The following is a 21,849-nucleotide window of genomic DNA, read 5'->3' as shown; positions in this document are numbered from 1 at the left end:
ATCTTATGAATCTGAAACAAGACTGCTTGTGTCGACCCATGTAGTCAACTCTAACTACACCCTCCTGCCTCAACTCTTCTCTGGAAAATGCTTTGTATGCAATTCTGTTATTATAAATATTATATATATTTATTGTGCATCTGTAGTATATGTACAACAGTGTATGTGTTTGTATATGTTGTAACTGTTCATTCTGCATACCTCGAATCTTGTTCTTCTGGACATCTGACTCTCCTCTGCCTTTGGGATTGATTTTAACTCCAACTGAAACAAAACATAGCATAGTTTAGTTTAGTTGACTCTGTGGTGAAAACAATTAACTGTGTACCAAGAGATAATAGGTATAAGTATTTATTAAAGTATAAAATTATGGGTTTTTGAATGATTGTTTAGTCCATTATATTGACATTTGTCACTGTTGGGGTTCTACTGACAAACAGTAACCAAATCACAGAGCAAAAAATTGCTGGCAGTCTGTTTCCTGATTATTTTGTTGCCATACATCACAGTTTTCACAGCCATCCGCGCCATGTCTTTGAGAGAAGATAGGGCCATGCATATGTGATAAAAACAACATCACCTCAGTGTTGTGGAAATATTGAGCGATGGTCAACACCTCGGTGGAGAAAGTGCACACGAGCCTTTGATGTCTTAATGCTGAAAATGTTTATTGAAGCACTTGATCAAGGAGAAACTGAAACTGCAAACATCGAAGTGTTCTGCAACACCTGATGCTATCTCTTTCCGTTCTGCCCTCTGAAGGTCTGACGCTTAGTCTTTAACCCCAACAGATCAGCTTACAATATGAAAAATTAGTCTAATTGGTTCACTGGTTTCTAAACAAGGAATTGCATTTTACCCGTGTTAGTTCAGATCACGTTGCATGGAACTTCAGGTCATTGTCAGCACATTCTGGTTTGAATGTCGGATTAGGTCAAGAGAATCTACGCATTCACCAAACATCACAGAGGGTTCTCGAGTCTCAAGGAGAGGAAAGAATATTTCCCTCTACTTAAGAATTATAGTGTGACCTCAAGGCCCAGGCTTGACCCAATGTAACCCAATTTGTAATTCCATAACACCCAGCATTCATGGTATGCCTGAGGCTGATTTACAAGAGCATACCAATAATATCAGCGTGATCTTTATTTATCTCATATGGCATTATGACCTCCAGGTTAGATTTTAGGTTCAAGATCAGCCCATATAATACAAGCAGCACATTTTCAAGATAGGATCTGAATACCTTTACAGAGCGGCGGTTTGCCTGACCACCTCCCATCACTTTTGCAGGTTCTGTGCTCTGATCCTCCTGCCAGATAGAAACCTTCTTGACAGGTGTAGATCAGCGTATATCCCAAGGTAGGCAGGTCCATAGATCGAACATCTACATTACTGGGGGTCTCTGGCTGTCTGCATGAATGAGCTGAGTGGTGGGGAGGGGTGAAAAACACACTTTTCACATTTACATTCATCCTTTAGACTTAAAAAAACAGACAATGTTCCTCTCCATAAGATTAAAGTATTAAGTAAAAAGCTAAAAATTCATCAGTAAACAACAAAACAGATGTACTGAATTAATATAAGCTATGATGAGGGTAAATAATGGTAGAACAAAGAGTAATAAGTCATAGTTAATTCTTACCGATGCACTCAGGTTGAGTTCCACTCCAGGTCAGATTTTCTAGGCACGTTCTTGTCGTGGAACCAAGGATGTGGTAGTTCTTGCGGCACTTAAAGGAAACCTTACTGCCAACCTACATAATGTGAAAGCACAATATAAAAATCCTCTTAATCCACTGTTAACCCCATACCTTCTTAAGACCTGCTACAATTGACAATTTGGAAGTTAAAAAGTTAGATTTATCCCCACCTACTGCTGACTCTTTAAATCTAACAAAACAAGGAACAACAAAAGATACTTTTATCATTTGTGTCTTTTTAGTAGATGTAATCCTGAGGTTTTATTAAATCCTGAGAAGGACATTCTTATTCCTGCATCACCTGCTGTGCCTATCTAATGACTGCAGTAACCCCTCCCTCTCTTTTTGAGATGTCAGGGAAAATATATGTGGATGATATCCAATTATACGTCCACAAATTGAAGGATTTGCCTGTTTGTTCATTCTGTTTCATTAAGGATTGTATGGTCAATATACTCCATCAGCTTGGTGCAGTCAGAACAGGTTTTTATCTGTGCCACAGATGGCCTGATGGTCCCTAAGGTAAAAAAAAAAAATTGCCTCTCTTAGTCATCTGTGAAGTCTAACCTTCGAAATGCTGACGTCACTTTTGACTTCTCTTTTTGTTAACAGCTGAGGGACTTTGCAAACTTCAGACCCAATGTATCTCAGGTGGAGATTAATATTCATGTATTTAGTCATTTTGCTTTTATTATTCCAGCTCATTTTTTACTTGCCTTGTCACATCTGAAATGCTGCTGCTGTGTTTTTGACGAGATCTACTAAAAGCTCTCAAAGCATATCCATGCTTACATCCTTACACTGGCTCCGATCAAGTTTGGAGTTTAAGTTTAGAAACATACTTATTGACGACTTTTAAAAATAAAAAGGTTAGTCCATTCAATTGCTACCAAAGTATTTTGGCCAACAGAATCAATCTCTTATCTGAAATCTCTACCTCAACAGGCAGTTAAGAGTCTGTTCTGACTAGTTCAACTTTAATTTAATGTAGTTCGAAGGATTATATAAGGTAGTTTTACCAAGTATGTAGTCAAACCATATATTTCTGACCTGAAAGCCCTGGGCCAGGACCGGGATACCATATGCTGGCGTTCCTGGGTCACGACAGCTGTTGAAGGCTGGGTCTGCACACAAACACACACACACACACACACACACACACACACACACATATAGAGCATTATATCATGTAAGAGTCTAAGCCCTACATTAGTACTATACTGTATTCTATGAAGTTCTAGAAAAGCTATTCGTAGCAGAGGAACATGACAGAAATGTTATGATGGCTGTGGTGAGGCTACAAGGCTGCTTGCCACTCATTACGTAATGATTTTTGATTTCACAACTTGTTCCGAAAAAAGGTTCATGCTCTCAGAACAGTTATCACAAAGAAATAACTAAATTTTGCCCCAAAAAATAAAGGCCTGCTTTCCAAGATAAAATCTTCATAGACATCAAATGCTGACATCAAAACTACACACTTTGTCTATTGATTAGATAATATCTTCAGCTCTATCCGCACAGGAATACTAATGCTAAAATGCGTATATGAGTGAGCTCCACAATCTTGTTTATCAATAATCTGATTTCACACAATTTTATTCATAACTTGTTGATGAAATGTTTTCCTTTGCAGTAAACAAAATGTCTGTTCCTCACAATTATGGAAAGACTATAATATGTAATATTTCAATTCTGGTTATTCTGTCTCTCAAATGGTTTTTCTGTGTGCGATGCAGAAGGGTGACAGAAGCATTGATGACTGCGGTAAAGTATCAGAATTTCCCTAAAAGGGAGCAAAAACAAGCTTTATATTATAAAAAATAAGTTAATTCTTAGCCAGTTCTTTCAGGTCAGTCAAGACAGAACATTTCTAAAGCTTAGAAATCATCATGGAACGTGACATTAACACCATGAAGCAGTGTGGCTCATGCAAGCTTGTATAGACTGAATATATATATAAATCTAATGTCAGTGGCCCCGCTGCATTCCTGCACACATTTTGGAGACACACCTCATGGCAATATACTGTTTTAATTTTGAAAACAGACACATCCAAAAGGCAAAAGCAATTGGGTGTTCTTGTGGTGGTGGTCTTTTAATTACCTATACAGGCTGGTTGTTGGCCACTCCAAATCCCATCGGCTTGACAGACTCTGGAGGCAGAGCCTACCAGCAAGTAGGGGGTGTGGCAGTAGAACTTGACCTCTGACCTACAAAAGAAAACAAATAGTTAAAACACACACACACACACACACACACACACACACACACACACACACACACACACACACACACACACACACACACACACACACACACAAACTCAAACAGGTGATGAGAAATAACAACACACTGCTTTACTGTTTCCTCTAGATTATTTTAGGTATGTTTCCTTATATTTCTGCACCACTTCATCTTTGGCCTAAATCTTTTTCTTGGTTTTACTCACAACAAATGTCTATTTTGTCTTCACAGTGTTTCAAATTAACACTCAGACACGAGGGCCAAAAGCTGTGCAACCTATTTTCAGACTTTATCGACTCAACATTTCGTAACCTTGCTGGCACTATCCAAAGGTGGTTTCACAGTAAAGGCACACAACCTGTTTCACATTAAACACATTTATGGTGAAGCACATGCAGCAAGAGACAAAGTGATAGCAACAGCTGCTGTGATACTGAAAATTCAGGCATGGCAGGGAGCCTTAACTGAACAAATATAGCGGAAACACTATAACTGTCATACTAGCAGCACTAATAATAATCTATTAAAATTATATAATTTTAAAAAAGCACAGGTTTTTCAAAAAGCTTTTCTGCGTTGGATACCTATCATAAGTAATGATCAAACAGAAAACCAGGCAGTAGTCAGTATCAATATCAGTATCAATATATTTATCCACTGACCGGTAGGAAAAGATGTTCCCCTCTCTGAATCCACCTCCAGGAGAGCCTGGATCACCACACAGGACAGCTTGAAAGACACAACAGTTACAGTTATTACCCAGTGATGTGCATCATTCAAAGTAAGCAAGTACCAGTTCATTGCTAGCGAAGGACAGATAACTTACGCAGACACTGTGGTATGTCTCCTGTCCACGTTCCGTTCCCCTCACAGGTTAACACAGCAGGAGTGGACAACTGGTAACCATGGAAACAACTGTAGCTAACACTTGATCCCCATGAATGGTCGGTTCCTTCCACTTTCCCATGATGTATTTGAAGAGGAGGTCCACACTGGATCACTGAAACACACACATACAGACACACAGGTGTGAAAGATCATCCACTGACTCAATATCATTAACTTAACACAGTTCAAGGGACAACGTCGTGGTTCACTGGATTACACTGCAGGAAGGTGTGTTGGAATCTCAGCAGGGATCTGTTTGGTAAGTGCATCTGCAGTTTGTATTTTTCTCTGAAAGGTAGTCCGGTTCCCACCATCCAAATGAAGCTGTACACAGGACTGTAAATTGCTCATATCTGTGACTGTTAGTCTGTTCTGTGTTCTGTCTCACCTTGGACTCCATGCAATATACAGTATGTTAATGTAGGCTCAAGTGAGTGAATAAATGAACATTGCCTCGATTTTTTTTACACTGACACTGCTCTTACACTGTAGCTCGCAGTGCAAAACAAATACTTTAACAAGTAGTTATGGCAAATTGTGTTACAATTGGTTATTAATACATCATTTTATCTTTTGCTCACATCTGCAATTTTATCTTCAGTAGCAACAAACAAACCAGCACAAGATAACATGAGCACTCAGATTGTCAAAGTCAGAAAGACAAAACAGCAGTTAAGACATGTCCCTATTGGATGTATAGCCCTGAGCTGTGGAGATGCCAACCAACCACTGAAATAAAACCTTAATTGAACAAAGACTTCAAAGATTGAGACTGTAACATTTGCCAAAGCAAAATACTTACTGCAGGGCTGCTGTCAACCCCAGCATGCACTGGGAAAACAACAGGAAAACACCACACTGTGCTAACCACCACTCATAAGCTGCCCCTCTCTAATTACTGATGTACAGTGAAATACTTATCATGAAGTATTCACAATGTACATAAGAAGATGGCTGCAGAGGGGAGGTTTGGCATCAGGTGAAAACAAAAGACAGCAAAAAGCAGCAGAAAGCCACTAGCACCATATGGACATTTACTGTCTTAAAGGGAAAGTTTGGTATTTTTCAACCTGGACCCTATTTTCCCAGCTTTTCGTATCTAAGTGACTAATGGGGACAAGAAATGTCAGCTAAATATTCAGCTGTGACTTTGAAATTTTTTTTGGATAACACTAAGCTACGCTTTCTGTACTCCAACACAACAAACTCCTCCTGGCACTCCTCTCTCCAACTCCGTCATGGCTGAATATTTAGCTGATTTCGACAACAACTCTCTCTCACAAGATTTCAGAATGAGACTTCTCCTCAAGTGACACTTCGTTAGACACAATAAAAAACAGACCGGTAAAGTGAAAGGTAAAGCAAAACGTTTTATTTATCTGTATGGTCCTTTCCATAATGTCGTCAGACACTTAAAATAACAATCTGAGCCTGTCAGTGGCACAAAAAAGTACTTTTAGCGGCTGTACACTGACGGAGTGCTATTGCCACATTGGATTACATTGCAGCCTCTTTTGCGGCTGCCTGCTGCAGCACTCTCGTTCAATACTGGACCACTTTCAAAAATTGTCCCCATTAGTTACTTAGACACAAAAAGGAGAAATAGGGTCCAGGTTGAAAAATATCGAAGTTCCCCTTTAAAGCAGTAGATGACCAAGGTCACCACATTTAAGTTGGTAAACCAAAACACATACCATACCATATGGAATCAGAATTTCTGAAGGGTCATTTGGGGTTTTGCATTGTTTGTGATGGCATTCTGCTTCCACTATGGTGGTTGGGAGGGAACTGTGATATTACTTTCCTCAAGTCTGTTAAATTAAATGCTAGCAATATTATCCACAAAACAACTTTTCCATCAACCTCCTTTCGAAATGATGGCTTACATTGGGATTTTAGGAAGAAATCCATATTTATACTTGAGACTTGCTACGTGGGATTGCTGCTTATGTAATGCTAATGATTTACACAAACCCACAGCTACTTAGAAACTCAATTTCATAACTGCTATTGTACATAACCAATGCTGATATTATATGGTTCTGCAGATCAAATTGATTAGTTTGCATTAAAAAAGCATCAATAATACACAGGGCTCTACAATCATGACAGCATTATGTTTAGGTGATGTTACAACAGCTTCACAAGATTTTAAGAAACCCACTGCGTGAATGTACATTTGTAAGCACCTGTGTGTGTTCATACATGCCTGTGTTGCATGAGCGTGGATGTATCTGCACATAGCTTCATAACTCCCTGATAAACATCTGTGTGCGTGCGTGCATGAGCCTAACTCCCTAAGATAATGATAACCATCTGCATGGTTTCAAACATCTAATAAAGTCAGTGTAATCCTCATCTAAACAGGAGACAGATGGTTTCACGCTCCATTCACTCTGCTATGATGATATACAGTGCACACATGCAAACACGGAGAGAGAGGCAGACAGACACGGATACGCAAACAGACATGCACACACAAACAACACATACATGCTATATATACAGTAGACACAGCAATAAGCAGATACTAAAATCAGAAGAGAAATTTACAGACATAATGTGGTAGTATAACAAGTATTGCTCCAAAAATCATACTAAATATACACATCATGTGGACATCTTCCTTCTTTGTGTCTGATTATCCCTCTTTCTTTAATTTGTTCTGCTTCTGTGGTCTCCCTCCAACTCTTGATTCGGTCTTTTCTCTTGTCAATCTTTTCTCTCACTGTTTTTAATTGATCTTTTCTACTGCTCTGTTGCAATTTGACCAGTCTTTTGGATGCAGAATCAAAGTGCAATTTATGGAAAATGGTTTTTAACTACAAAACTACTACTACTTTTGTTTGTAACATTGCGGTTTCTAGGCAACAGCGGGTGCTCGCAGCAAACTAATCAATCGACTAATTCTGGCTTTGTATGGCACCAGTGTCCTGAAGAAGCCTTACATCTCTCAAAAGTCGTCCTTCCAGACTCGAAAAAAGTGTTTCATTTTCCCCGTTTTATTTTACCCACTCTATGTGTTCTACTTGTTGTTAGTCCCTTTAGAAAAATCGACACACCTGCACACAAAACAAGCCAAATCCCTGTTTCTTAAAGTATGCCGTTCATCATTTTTTGCTGTGTGACTCCAGAAACAATAGCTAGGGGTTAGCTAACAGCTAATGGGGATTAAACAAAAACAGTTGAATGAGTGTTTTCTTCCCCCGAACAACAACTTTGTTGTTAGGGATCAAACTCCAGCTGTCTAAAAATAGAATAAACCACTTATTGACTTCAGAAGTTAATATTCCAGACCAATATTTCTGCAGGTCTCTGATGCCCAAGGAACACTTGTGTCTGTAATTGAAGGTTTTGAACTCTTTTATTTTCTCTTTGTGTGTCTCCGTCATTGTGAATAGACTGGTTTGGCTTCACATGATTCTGGAGGAGTAGCTCTCATCACTGCTTGCTTACGCACCTCTGCTCTTCCCTCCCTGTCACTGCGATCACTGACTCCTCTCCCTCTCCCCACCCTTTCTTCTTTCCTTTCACGTCTCAACACTGTTCGTTTTTACAGTTTGGTCCCCAGCCTCCTTTCTGTCTTCCTACTTCTCTTTGTCTCTCCCTCCAGCTCTTCTTCTTTTTCTCCCTGCACCTTTCTTCCTCGTCCTTCTGTCCCAGCTCCAGTCCTCTTTTATCCTCTTCCACTGCTCTCTTGGTCTCCTTCTCACACCATTACTGCCTCTCCTTCCCTCCCTTTGTCTTCTTATCTCTCTTGGCGCAATTCACCCAGCCAACACATTTTATGGGCTTAATCCCTTTTCTCACTGTGTGTTTACAGGTTTGGGGGCAGGTATTGATTTGCCTCTCTTTGTTTCTTCCATCACTCGCTTCCTCTCTCTCTCGCACTCGCCTCTCTGTCGCTTTTTCCTTGCAAGCCCACTGATGCCTCATCACATTCACTCTTTTTCCTTTTTCATTCACCCACTTGACTCTTTTTTCTACCACCCATTTTCTTTCTTAATCTCTGCATTACCCTGTCTATGTCTATTTTGTGTCTCTTCTGTTTATTATGTTTTCCACCACACCTCCTCATCCCATCAATTCTTCCCCCCCTTTTCTTCTCCCTTAACTCTCCTTCTTTCTCTTTTCCTCTCTTTTCTGTTTGCCTCCCTCTCTTTGCTGCACTTGTTCAATTTCTGCTTCTTCCTAAGTCACACTTGATTGATTTTGCCTGTCAAGCTACACTTTTATGGCTTACAACTCCTTCATTCAACATGTTTCTGTTTGCGCATGTGTGTCTGTATGTGAAAAAGCTGTTGTTCCAAAACAGGATCAAATGAAGCCTTGTGGATTGTTTGAAGTGGGAGAATAGAGGGGGGATGAAAACAGAAGAGTTGAACAAAAATGAACAGCAGAAATGGAAACTAAAGAGGAGGAGAAAAGTGAGGAGCAAAGGAGGGCAAATAAGAAAATAAGGGGAAGAGAGAGAGAGACAGAGGGCTTGCAGTTTGTTACCTGTATCTCTCCCTCTCTTTCCCATTCTCCCTCTCTCCCTCTAATTTTCTCTTTTCAATTTCCTGCCCCACTCTCATTCTGTATCACCTACACTATCTTCTACTTCTCTGTTTCTCCCTCTCTCTCCATCTCTCTCAGTAGCCTCTCTGCCCGCTTTTTTTCATCTCAGTTCAAAGCCTCAGCAACTGCAGGAGCCAGCAGGAGATTTTCTGTTTGTGGGAAGAAATGGCAGGGAGGATCTCAGGAAACATTCCCTTTTACTGTTGTTGAGAATCATAGTCTAAACTCTAAATACGGGCTGTTGTAAAACTCTGACTCATTTTATTTTAATGCATTCCTTTTTATTTTCCCCTTTGTGTTTGTGAAAAACTGAAATGTTTCAGGAAATAAACCCTAACTTAACACTCTGTTATTGTAAGGACCAATGTTAATTTTGCATTGTCTCTTTCTAATGTTCTGTTGAAGTCACAATCTGTTATTTTAGTATGCCACCACCTACTGAAATATTGTTCTTCCTTAAACTGTCACTTATTTTTGTGGGGCTTTTTTGCTGTATTTTTACAGCTCTATACCAATAACTACCCTTACTCTTCTTTGTGGTTCTGTACTTTGTTATGAAAAGATTTATGTTACACTGAGACTTAACACATTTCCACTTCCAGTCCATGTTCTATATGACGTTCAATTACAGTGTAGAATCTACCAGCAGTTTAGTACACTGTATATAGTACTGTGCAAAAGTTTTAGGCACTTTAGATATTTATATTCTTATCCATTATGCAATACCATCAGAGAGGCATCTGATCAGTTCCAAATTTATTCTGCAGCATGACAACGACCCTAAACATATAGCCAGCATCATAAAGAACTATCTTCAGTGATAAAAAGAACAAGGAGTTGTGCAACAGATGGTATGGCCCCCACAGAGTCCTGATCTCAACATCATCAAGCCAGTCTGGGTTTACATGAAGAGACAGAAGCAACTGAGACGCCTAAATCCACAGAAGACCTGTGGCTAATTATCCAAGATGTTTGGAACAACCTACCTGCCAAGTACCTTGAAAAACTGTGTGCATGTGTACTGTGGAGAAATGGTGGGGTTTTTGCTGTTTTAAAGGCAAAGCGTGGTCCCAGCAAATATTGATTTGATTTAGGTTTCTTCTGTTTACTGAACTTTGTAAGAAGTTAATTGATAAATAAAAAGTATTTTGCTTGCTCACAACATACTCTACTTTTACATGGTTTAGTACAGCTGCATTTTTACATATTTGAATCTTATTTTGTTTTGTTGTTGATGGTTGTTATTGATACAAATTTAATTTGTCTTAAAAAGGTACTATAATATTTGCTGCTATGTTTTGAAAAGATTATTGACAAGATTTTGACAAGAACCAGCATTGGTTGGGCTCTAATGGAAATGAACAATTCACAATATAGTATTACATGCTATACTATATTGAACCTGAGGATCCATCATTGCAGATTCTATCTTAAAATAAACCCAATAATTACTGTTCTAGTCCAGTGTAACTTTGGCAACAGTCATTTTGGTGTTAATTTGCCTTACCTTTACAGCTGGGTTTGGTTTGGTTCCAAGTTCCATCTTTAGTGCAGTGCAAAACACTTTGTCCAGGTGGTTCCATCAGGTGACCAGGGTTACAACGGTAGGTTACCGTGTGGTTGAAGGTGTACTCACTTCCTAAATAGATCCCATTAGCTACTGGCCCTGGGTCTCCGCAAGTGATCACTACAAGAGGTGAGAGAATACAGTATATACAATGAGTATCTGTCAGATGGTTTTGTTCCAGTAGGGCTATAGTTTTATAGTAACATCTTTGGACAATCTTATCATATATAATGCCTTACTATAACTGTAACTTACTGTGCTTTCAAACATAGTCTGAAAACTGATGTTTTTACTTCTCCCTGCCTGCCCCTTAACCTCATCCTCCTACTCAACTTTCTCACAGACTGCCTTCCTTAACTTCCCTGAAGCACGTCCCCGCCTCATTTAATCTACCTCCCACCTTCTTTTTCTCCTTTCCCCAAACCTGTCTGTCTCTGTTGAAGCTACAAGTTGAAATCTAAGACACAACAAACTCACCCTTGTACAGTATCGTACCTGCACAGCAGCAGGTTGTGCGACCCATGCACAATTTATGCTACTCTTGGATCCTTTACCAAAAACAGTACTATGCAAGATACTATTTGAAATATTACTTCTACTCCTATAGCTAATGACGCTCGTTCAACCTTTGCTAATATTTCATAATAATGACTACAACTACTGCTGTTACCACTAGTAATAATGACAGTGATAAGGCAAGAATAATAAAGCTATCCTACCAGTACAATCAGGGGGTTGTCCTGTCCATGTTCCATTCGTTGTGCAGTGTCTGGTGGTCAGGCCTGATGTTTTGAACCCTTCCCAGCATGCATAAGCCACTGAGCTGCCGAAGGTGATGCCATCACTGAAGACAATTCTGCCGTGTGCTGGGGTACCAGGGTTACCACAGGACACAGCTGAGGAGTGAGGAAATATTAAACAGTGGCAATTAATCATAGTGATAATATCAGTGTGAGCAATACTGTCTCGCTGTCACTCAAGGCTGATCAGCTGTAGGCTGGGATAATGAGATTATCACTGGAGTCAGCTGGAAATAACATAAAATATGTCCTTGAGGTAGTGAGGCTGATTAATAACTAAGGGTTGTTGGACTGATTCCCAGAACTGAACAGCAGATGTACAGGATTCTAGTTGTGAGCTACAGGGTGACAGGAGGCTGGTAATATATCTACAGTGCCCACTGTACCTGCCAAAGTGCCACTGAGCATTAAGTTTTTAACTAGTCCGAGCACGGTTGTTGGTTCTGCCTCTTGTTAAAAATCAAGATATGCTGTCTGCAAATATGCATGCAACAGTGTTTTGGATAAGATCCTTATGGAAAGATGTCCAACAGTTGTGGGGAAAAAAAACAAACAGCAATAAGAAGAAGCTTTGGTCATGCAGCAGGGTTGCAAAGCTAATTATCAGTCAGTACTTGTGAACAATGTCCTTCCCAAGATATCTTGGGGAGAACAAAGTCTCAGTGATGTGAGCACAGAGAATACATATTTATATTTGAGATTGGCTGCGCGCTTGACGTTGCAGCATCCATTAAGACACGCTGGTTTTCATCTTCACAGCTGCTTTCACAGGCTCTCCACCAAAGACTATACAGTCTACTGTACTGTGTGCAGTAGGTTATTAATAATGTGTTGTTCTCACAGTCTTGGTAAGTGAAATGTGAGGATATGTGAGCATCCTTTACTTTCTTTGCCCTGGCAGATTATCACACAAAATTTTCAAGGAGGACACGAGAATACAGAGAGGGAAGGACTATGGCTTTGGTCTTCACTAGTGATCCAATCGAGCTTTAGTTTGCTGGCACAGCACATTAACAGAACAGACAGGAATTAGCAACCAACCACAGCACATTTCACTAATAAGATCATGACAGCTGACATCCTTTAACAATCAAACACCTATTGATGGGATTCATTAGTTAGAGCACTTAAAAGCTCTGTCCAAGAGTAACAGAGTGTGTGGGTAGAGTGCATCATGACAGACCACACAGTCTTTCATGATGCACTCTACCCACACTGCTTCAGTTGCTGCTGTTTGTGCCTGAGTGTAACCACTGTACGTGCTATGTGTCTACAGATGTATGAGCAACAGTTTATGTGTCTGGATGGGTGTATGGATTTCTTTGTGTATGTGTCTCAGTGATAGACGTCCCTCATCCTTTCTGAATCAGCTTTTAACCACTATTAGCTTAATGAAAAACAACTGTAGACAGACATAAATAATTAGTGCTACCCAAAGGCCTACACACACATCGCTGAGGTGTGTGTGTGTGTGTTTGGGTGTCAGTAATACTAGAGGGCTAGATTTTGATGTCAGTGATTTAATACATGTAGACAAACCAAGACTCAAAAAAATAAGTATCATTACAGCTTCGGGTCCTGTGTCTAGGAGTTGTAGTTTTGTGAGAGGTGTGCTTTTGTTCAAGAGTTTTATTCCAAAATGAGATACAATCTGAAAATATTGATTGCTGGCATGAAAGAAAATCACATTATAGGTTTCTATTAACATTCTGAGTCATCTTAAAAACAATTTCTAAGTGGTAATGTTCTTATGATTGGCATTACTTTTTTTTTTTTTTATAAAAATCAGCAGATGAAAATTATTGACCAAAATATATGACATTTTGGTTTGAAACATTTCACACAATAGCTGCAATTTTCCAGCTAAATATCATACTTTTTTTATTTGAGTAGATGTAGTTCTGATTTTTCTCACTGAAGTCACTGTGGTCTTGATGCAGTTCAGTATTCTATATTTAGTATACTGGTGGTGTTTTGGGTCACAGCCACACAACATTATAGAGTGTACACTGAAAATGTATGACTCACTCTTGCTTTCCCTATTCACACACATTATAGCTAAAATCTGCACCTAAATACAATGTTAATGTCAGCAGTGTTATATTCAGCCTAACTAACATAGTTGGGAATAGGGAAGGTAACATAGGCGGCAGCTTAGTATTCCAGTGCCTCTACAGCACTATGGGGACCCACTTTAATTTCCCCTAAACCCCCATGGGTTTAAAGAGTGTCTTTGAAAACTGCTGTTGTATAGGACGCACTTTTACTATTACCACAGTACTGTGGAAGATCCAGCTCAGTCAGTTAGGAGTGACACACTTCAATCCTTTGTATTTAGGCCAAACAGATACTGTTCCGTGTTTATGGAAGCATTGTTACTTCCATAAACATAGAACATTATGTGAACTTGCAGCTTCATGTTAAATGACATATTGCAACATATAAGAGCACAAATTATGGGAGTTAAATGGTACCATAAATCTTTGTGTTGTGTGGTATTGTAAATTAGATATCACCTGAAGGATGGCAAATCATACTGAAGCTTAAGTCAGCCTTATATACTTAAATATATATTCGCACCTCAACTTAATTTTATCAGTAACATCCCTCTAAATGAAGAAGATCCATGACTCATAGATATATTATCAATGTTAAGGTCCCACACAATGTTGTGTAAGTCATGTGTAAGCTTTAGTTACACAATATAGAGTATATATAATGTGCATTGTACAGTGTACAATGTATGTAATATGCTTTAAGCTAAGTTGCTTACTGTCACTAGCATGCCAAATAGTCGGATGCCACTGTATTCTCCAAAGAAGAGATTAGGCTGTTCAACTCTGGAGGCTGAGCTGATTTATTTTCACATAAATTTCTGAATAATTAAGTCCATATGCTGCCAATGCACAGTGGGTTTATACAAAATCTGCACTGCTTCGTTTTACAGCAGTGTTTATTTTTACAGCAATGTTAATAAAATCTGGGTTGGGACCCAAAGGTAACCTCAAATGAGACCAGGATAACTTGCTATCAAAATGTATGATGTTTTCTAAACAGACAGCTCAGCATGTTATGTTGTTAGATCCAAGTCTCTCGTATAAAGCAAGCACCATCATTTTACTATGAAACTTCCTTGATAAAGGGTGCATATAAATATAAATAAAATAATATAAATATAGCACCTCGCACAACAGCCTACAAATATCTATTTTAAATCATGACTGATCAATGAATTGGATATAAAGAAACAAGAAACAGCCTCAGAATCCACCCTGATAAAGGCAAGATAGCTGAAAACGTACGGTGAATAAAATATGGTGTACTGAAGCGGAGTTGTGTGACATATTTCAATTCTGATGGGATTAAAAATGTCTTCCCTGTGAAAAATAATGGCACTTTGTATGCTGTTTGAAGTGTGAGTTGCAGTATAGGTGTCTAATGACTATTGTTCCATCTTCCAGTAGAGTCACATTTTCAACACAGCCATACGAGTCCCATAAATGGTCGTTGTTACGCTTCCCCACCTTGACAGACAGGCTGCGTGCCGCTCCAGGAGCCATTGTGAAGGCAGGTCCTTTCAGCTGAGCCAATCAGACTATATCCCGCCTCGCAGCTGAATCGCAGCAGGCTCTTGGTTTTAAATTCTTCCCCTCCCAAACGGGCACCGTGGGGAGGGATCCCTGGGTCTCCACAGATTCCTGGACTTGCACCTAAAGCAATAGAAGAGACTTAAAGTTAATGTACCAGACACCAAGAGCCAGAGAAGAAGACATACACACCATGGATGCAGTCCTGAACTGATGAGACTCAAACATGGAAACACACGTACATGTGTGCACAGACAATCCAAATACAGCTAATGTGAAACAACAGCTGCATTCAACTGATGTCCATTAGTCTCGTAATAGTTTTTAGTGATTTTATGTAACAAATTGGTGAAACACAGGGTTAGGAAGTTGTCTCTCACAGAGTCACGATGCTAAAAATATACGCGCGCATTCGAGCTACAGGTCAACAACATCCACTAAAAAGCATTTGTGATGTTAGTCATCTCATTGCTGTTGCAGAAAATGCACAAATATTTTTGCTTACTCAGGCTTTCATATACAGTGACACACACACACACACATACACACACACACACACGCACACATGCACACACTCACACACTCACACACACAGAGACACACAAACTTTGTAGAACTGTACTTTGAATTTAGGCTATACCAAATTGTTCTAGCATTAAAAGCACTGAGCGTGTCACAATTTTAGCAGCTTAAATTCCATCGGTAGGGATTTGTGAGTTTAACAGGGTACAGCTCCAAATGCAGCGTCTTGCATCTCAATGAGGTCTTCAGCTGCAGGATGGATTCTGCCCCTGCTGAGCATTCTGTTTTGAGGCCAGCAGAGTAAGCTTATTGCATTTCAGCTGTTGAGAGTCGATGCTGAGTTAGAAAATTATTAGTTTTAGTGTTGTGGGATCTGCGTAAGCCTACTGTAGAGCAGCACTTACGACCTGAGTAGTAGACCAAGACTCTTCCACGTTGTCCCCCCCCTGCCTGTTTCTTACACATGCAGCTCAAGCCAAGTTGCATACAAAATGCACTCAGTTTAGATAAATAACCCAAAGTCATCTCAATTTCTAAATCAAATGCTTTGAAATAATAGATATGCTATATTCAAGATCACTTGCACAGGGAATCTTGATCCATTATCCAAACCATTATTTTATACTATGCACCAGCTAATAGCAAGCCAGTAACTGTACATTTGTATACTGCTAACTGTTGAAAAAGATGATGAAATTGGACAGACAGAAAATCATTTTCTGAGCAAAGAAGATAAATGTTAGATTAAGGGCAGAGCAGGGTCATGGAGTGAGTGAGGTAGTTAATTATAGTATCTTATAGCCAGAGATTTGAACAGTTTGCTACAATTTCTAACTGAAATAAAATGATTACTGGCCTGACATAAAATTAAATGTTTCTTCAAGTATGTTATGTTATGTATGAATGTAAATGTGTAAAAGTAAAAACTCTAGTCCTAGAACACATTCTCATTTTATGGTGCCACAGTAGTTTTAGACCTCAATGTCATTCTTCACTGTTGTGGAAGAATAATCTCCAGTATGTGTATGTATATGTTGGCTTAGTTGACAGTCTCGCACTGTCATCATTTGCATAAAGGGCATCATACCCACTGCTAAAATCAAAAGCAAATCCAAAGAAATAAGGGCTTGGAATTGCTATGAAATTCTGACATAGAAATACACAGGTAGGTTGTAAAGCTTCAATCATACTTCCCTGTCAGTTAGTTAGCACCTGTTATTGTCATAGTAGCATATTACCGGTCACAGGTGATATTATAGATTAATGTTATGCTGGAGCAATAACAATGAAGATATATTTATACTGACTGTCCTGTGTTATATAGCTCATTCTAATGGGAGTGGAAAAAAAGTTCTTCCATCAGATGGGATGATTCTATTTTTTGACAGCTGAACCCATTTTACTTCTTGCTCACTAACTAAACAAGTTTCATTCTTCTGTTCACTGAGGTTTTCATCGAGTTTTGTATGTCAGAAGTTTGTATTTATATCTTATTTACGTGGCGTGTTCTATGTACAACATATGTGATGGTAATTTTATTCTAGAATTTTTCTTCTATGGCTGGAGATGTACAGTAGGTCTGTGTGTTATGTGTGTTGTTTGTTGCAAACAGTTAAAAAAAAAAAAAGCATTTATCATAATTTTATGCATTTCCCCGTTGTCACTCTTGGCATGAATGCTGTTGATTTCAATGGCTGTGATTGCTAGGGGGATCCTGTGACCCAATATTGCTGTTGCTAAGCAGACAGCCAACATGTCTACTGTTTGTGACAGCTTGTATTAAAATGCATGATAATGTTCTGTAACTGAATAAATATCCAAGTTCTGCTGAGGTATTCTACCAGTTGAAAACCACAAGACATACATGCTGCTTTGTTCAACAGTGTGCCTTTACCAGTGCAGTATGGTGGCGCTCCACTCCAAGTGCCATCCTCCTGACAATGGCGACTAGTGTTGCCCACCAGCACCCCTCCAGGTAGACAGGAGTACTGCAGCACTGAACCATACGTCCAACTGTGGGTCCCAGACACCACTGCATTAGGGGGTACACCAGGGTCACCGCAGGAAATAGCTACAGAGACAGTGAGAGATTGAAAGAGAGAGATGGGAGGATGGCGTTAGCGTTTGTGGGTTGTGAGGGATTGTGTCCAACTATGGATTCCAAATACTACTGCATTAGGTGGTGCAGCTGGGTCATTGCAGGAGACAGCTAGAGGGAGAAGGTGACAGCAAAGGGGGGGGGGGGGGGGGGGGGGGATTAAGGTAAGTGTTTGTTGTTTTTGTGTCGATGTGTCAAAGTACACACACAGGAAAAAGAGAAAGAGAGAGAGTCGGAGAGAGCTCTCTGAGCTACATCAAAAACTAATTCATTTTTAATTTACTGTCCAAATTAGATAAAGAAGATAAATATTATTTTAAAAAACTTGCTCTAATATTGGAAAACAAAATATGTCATGATATCTCTTTTTTGTAAATACAGTAAATGTCAGCAGTACATCACTCAAGACATTGCAATGTCCCGCAACGTGTTTTTAACATTTTAAATGAGATATTATTTATTTTACAAATACAGTGATATGACACAGAAACTTACCTTTGCTTACCATTTTTATACCTTTTGTCAGTTAATAATATATTAGTATTGTACAAACAGAATCCATGCTGCTTTGCTGACATTGTATTTTAACAGTCATGTCAATGAGGCTTATTTTTGTTGAGTTTTAACAGAGAGGGGACTAATAACTTATCTCAAATTAAATTTACTTTAGCTAGAAAACAAAAAGACGTCTCTCTCCCTCTTGTCTGTGCAGGAAACAAGTGGAAATCGTTGCACACAGTCAAAGCAACGGGAATCAGAGAAAAAAATCTTCTAGTTTTTACTCCAATTTTGGAAAAATCGACGTTTTACAGAGCACAGGTTTCTGGAGGACAAAGATATGAAACTGTTCTCGATTTTCTATTTCTACCAAATGACTGGTCCTCCGATATCTCCCCTTACCCCCAAATTGTATTATTCCATCCTCTCCTTGCCCCTCAGTCATCACCCCTCTCCCCCCAATTTTCCAATAAGACCTTGTTTCTCGAATGTAATGCTCGATGCACAGACACCAGCCTCTCACCAGTGTCTGCCCTCTTCCTCTCTGTCTGATTCCTCATTTCTGTTACTGCGGTCCTGTTTGCCTCTCTGTGTTTCTCTCCATCTCTGAATCAGCCATCTTCTCTCTATCGCTCTATAGTTTAATCTCTATGTTTCTATCAGCCATGGTAGCTCACTGACAAGAGCGCCTATTGCCATAAGAGACCTATGCACACCTTTTTTTTCCCCTAAAATGTGCGCACACACACACACACACACACACACACACACACACACACACACACACACACACACACACACACACACTTACAAACATGCTAAAACCTTTAAGCCTCTTTCTCTCATATTCTCGCCTTCCTTTTATTACTTCTCTCCTATTTTCTCCCTTGAACTCTCTCTTATTCTCTCAGTTTCTCATTTGCTCCTCATCTTGCTCCTCATCTTGCTCCTCATCTTTCTCCTACTGGCTCTTCAAGCCATTTCACTCCACAAATGGCTTTTCCTGACAAATATAAAGCAAAATAAATAGAAATCCACCTGCCTGCCTACTTGTGTACAACACGACAAACTTTTATGGCAGTATTACATTACAGTATACAAAAACGTGTAACTTGACCACAACGGGACAAATATTTTCATTATATGCCTTTGAATGACAATCTGTTGCCCTTTCCATCTCTGATTCTGTCTCCTATTTTTCTAAAATTCAAATAATTCTAAAGCAACTTGTATCACCTATTTGTCCATCCATACCTAGGCAGCGTGGGATTGGTCTGTCCCACCGTCCATCGTGCTGGCATGTGAGGAGTGCAGAGCCCAGCAGGTAGAAGCCTCGTTTACAGTGGATTGCCACAGTTATGCCATAGCTGAAGACTTCTGGGTAACGTAGGCCAGACTGGCGCACACCATTCTCCACATGACCGGGGTCTGAACAGTTTACCACTGAAGAAAAGAGCAGGTGACACTGTTAGAAACTATTCAAATAGTTATTAGACAGAAATCATTCTCCGCTTTGTTTAGGTGGAAATGTTTCATACATACGTTGGTACAATGGACAGAGGGTGTACTAAGATAAGAAGTACTGTATATATAAAACTACTGCTATTACTATTGAAGAGAGAAGAGAGAAAATGAGAGAAGAGAGGATAGAAGAGAATTTGAATTTAAAGGTTCCCTGTGGAGTTTTCTTGTAAACAAAATTACGTTTCCATTCAGTGTTAGCAAAACATGTTTCGTGTATCCTTGAGATCTAGTCAACATGTTGAATACATTTCTGTCCTCATAAAACAGCCTATTTTCCTTCAAAGTTTGAAACATGCATTGTTCACATCCATGTTTATAAGCGAACAGTCTTCTTTTTCCCTGCCTTTGCTAGCGCATTACTGTCATCTGTAGATTAGTGGAATAATGTGAAACAAATGGCAGGACGGTGTATGGCGTCACCCGTCTCAGTGTGTGTGCATGTATGAACCACTCATAAAAAATCTCCATAAGCAATGCTCCATAGAAAACCTTTAAAAAATCCCTTTATTTAACTACTCAATGGTGCTACTATTAAGCACAGGCAGATCTATCCCACTCAATAAAGACAAACACAAAATAAGAAACATCATCCATTACTGATCATAAGTACAAAACTAGATCATCCTCTCCCACTGAACACAACATTCCTCTCATAGCACATTTAAAGCTGAATATCTCTGTCCACTATCTGGTAACAGGCATATTCAACTCTTAGGTGAGCTGTCCTCATCCCTGCACTAGATCTGTAGAGCCAAAACCCTGAACTATTCTCTTTGTAGTGGTCCAAAGGAGAGGAGAGGAACCAGGATCTTCCTAAATTTGGAGTAGCTATTGTTTGTGGCACCACAGCAGCTAACATAACAATGTTAGCAGTAAAGTCAGCTCGCATGAATCAAGAACAAAATCAAATAAAAATCAAACCACCCTCAACATGGTGGAGCTGGAACTGTATAGAACAACCGGCAGAAAACACAACAGTGTTGGGTACTGTTAGGGTCCTTAACCGTGAATCACAGTGTTACAAATTTAGATTGTCACTCTGCCGGTCTTTTCTAAACTGCTCTTTTGTCATACCCTGCTCTGTTTTCAGGAGTTTGTCTTTATTCTCCCCTCTCCTCTGGTCCCTTCCATTCTGCTCTGCTCTCTGGGTGGATGCTTGTCCAATAAGAGTGCAGTTTTATTTTCCACATGTCACAAGGGAGGCTGACATTCACTCAAATTCAAGTCCATGGGGGACATGGATGTGTGTGTGTGTGTGTGTGTGTGAGTGTGTGTGTCTGGCACCCTATGGGAACAAGGAAAGTTTCAGTCTCATAATTGACAGCTGCTGCTGGGAGGGAGAGAGAGAGAGAGGGGGAGAGGGAGAAGAAACTGAAAGTGAGGGAAATGGAGAGGAGCAAGCAAGCGAGGATGAATCCCTTCAATGGAAAACCCATGTGAGCGACTACGCTGTATCGATCTGCTCTCATGACTGTGCAGAATGCCTGTTTGTGTGCGTGCTTTAGTATATCATAACTGTTACACTACCGGAGGTCTGGGGAGACTTGTAGGGTAACAACCACGCATGGTTAGCAGAGGAGAAGAATGTGTCTCTGGACATGTACCCAGCTGTGTGTGTGCGCATATGAATTGTGACACACACACACACACACACACACACACACACAATCACGCTGATTGTGATGGAATATAGCTCAACGGTAAGTATGTGTTAATGCTACAATTATTCAGTTCTCAATTTTACAGTCTGTTGGCAGCAGATTTGACCAAAAATGTTCCAGTTGACATACTGTAGCTAGAAGCAAATCAGGCCAACAAATCCAGACTACATGTTGACCTTCTAAAATACATGGTT

The 21,849-nt window shown here is 39.7% G+C and overlaps 1 protein-coding gene across 1 annotated transcript in view; it reads right to left on the bottom strand.

Annotated features, from left to right (window-relative positions):
* LOC121900087 (CUB and sushi domain-containing protein 1-like) overlaps positions 1-21,849 on the bottom strand; it is a 431,770-nt gene that overhangs the window by 16,798 nt on the left and 393,123 nt on the right. Inside the window, exons 58-69 of the mRNA XM_042416050.1 lie at positions 19,725-19,913; positions 17,769-17,945; positions 15,290-15,475; positions 11,685-11,861; positions 10,906-11,085; positions 4,777-4,950; positions 4,613-4,679; positions 3,810-3,916; positions 2,754-2,827; positions 1,646-1,757; positions 1,247-1,426; positions 202-264 (exon numbers count right to left, since the gene is read on the bottom strand). Of these exons, the coding sequence (XP_042271984.1) occupies positions 202-264; positions 1,247-1,426; positions 1,646-1,757; positions 2,754-2,827; positions 3,810-3,916; positions 4,613-4,679; positions 4,777-4,950; positions 10,906-11,085; positions 11,685-11,861; positions 15,290-15,475; positions 17,769-17,945; positions 19,725-19,913 (1,686 nt within the window). The remainder of the gene's footprint in view (positions 1-201; positions 265-1,246; positions 1,427-1,645; positions 1,758-2,753; positions 2,828-3,809; positions 3,917-4,612; positions 4,680-4,776; positions 4,951-10,905; positions 11,086-11,684; positions 11,862-15,289; positions 15,476-17,768; positions 17,946-19,724; positions 19,914-21,849) is intronic.

This window comes from Thunnus maccoyii, chromosome 1 (assembly GCF_910596095.1).
Source record: "Thunnus maccoyii chromosome 1, fThuMac1.1, whole genome shotgun sequence".
NCBI lineage: Eukaryota > Metazoa > Chordata > Actinopteri > Scombriformes > Scombridae > Thunnus > Thunnus maccoyii.
Note: the sequence above shows the minus strand (reverse complement) of the source record. Positions and strands in the feature narration are given on the sequence as shown.